Source organism: Fulmarus glacialis, unplaced genomic scaffold (genome assembly GCF_000690835.1).
Source record: "Fulmarus glacialis isolate BGI_N327 unplaced genomic scaffold, ASM69083v1 scaffold20025, whole genome shotgun sequence".
Lineage (NCBI taxonomy): Eukaryota > Metazoa > Chordata > Aves > Procellariiformes > Procellariidae > Fulmarus > Fulmarus glacialis.
The window spans coordinates 1-422 of NW_009215164.1; the positions used below are offsets into that span (position 1 = coordinate 1).

At 61.6% G+C, this 422-nt stretch overlaps 1 protein-coding gene across 1 annotated transcript in view; it reads right to left on the bottom strand.

The window, feature by feature from the left end:
* Nucleotides 1-263: 263 nt before the first annotated feature.
* Nucleotides 264-422, bottom strand: part of LOC104077574 (glutamate receptor ionotropic, NMDA 3B-like) — a gene marked incomplete at both ends in the record, with an annotated part of 672 nt that continues 513 nt past the window's right edge. Inside the window, one exon of the mRNA XM_009578855.1 lies at nt 264-414. Coding sequence (XP_009577150.1) covers nt 264-414 — 151 coding nt within the window. The remainder of the gene's footprint in view (nt 415-422) is intronic.

Genomic DNA, 422 nt, shown 5'->3' on the forward strand with positions numbered 1-422 from the left:
TTCTGATGCAGTAGCTCTTGCAGGGTGTCTGGCAAAGAGTCCCCCAAGGGCAGCCCCAGCGTGAACTTCTTCCCCACCTTGGAGCTGAGGCCAGGATTAAACACAAGGTGGGGGGGAGACCCTCAGAGCCTGCAGGACCGGGGCTGGGGAGACCTTTCACGCTCATCCCACCAGGGAATGGAAGGACAGATGCTCCCACCCCCCCCTTCCCTGGACCTCAGCCCCCTCTCACCCCATCCGAAGCAGCCCAGACACTCTCCTACCTTTGGGTCATGGATGCCCGAGAGCTCCTCGAAGGTCTTATCCCCCACCATGACGGCCGCAAGGTTGGCCGTGTAGCTGGAGAGCACCAGGAGGCAGAAGATGGCCCAGAGGTTCATGAGGAAGCGGCCAGTGCAGCACTTGGGCGTCTTGCTGGACAC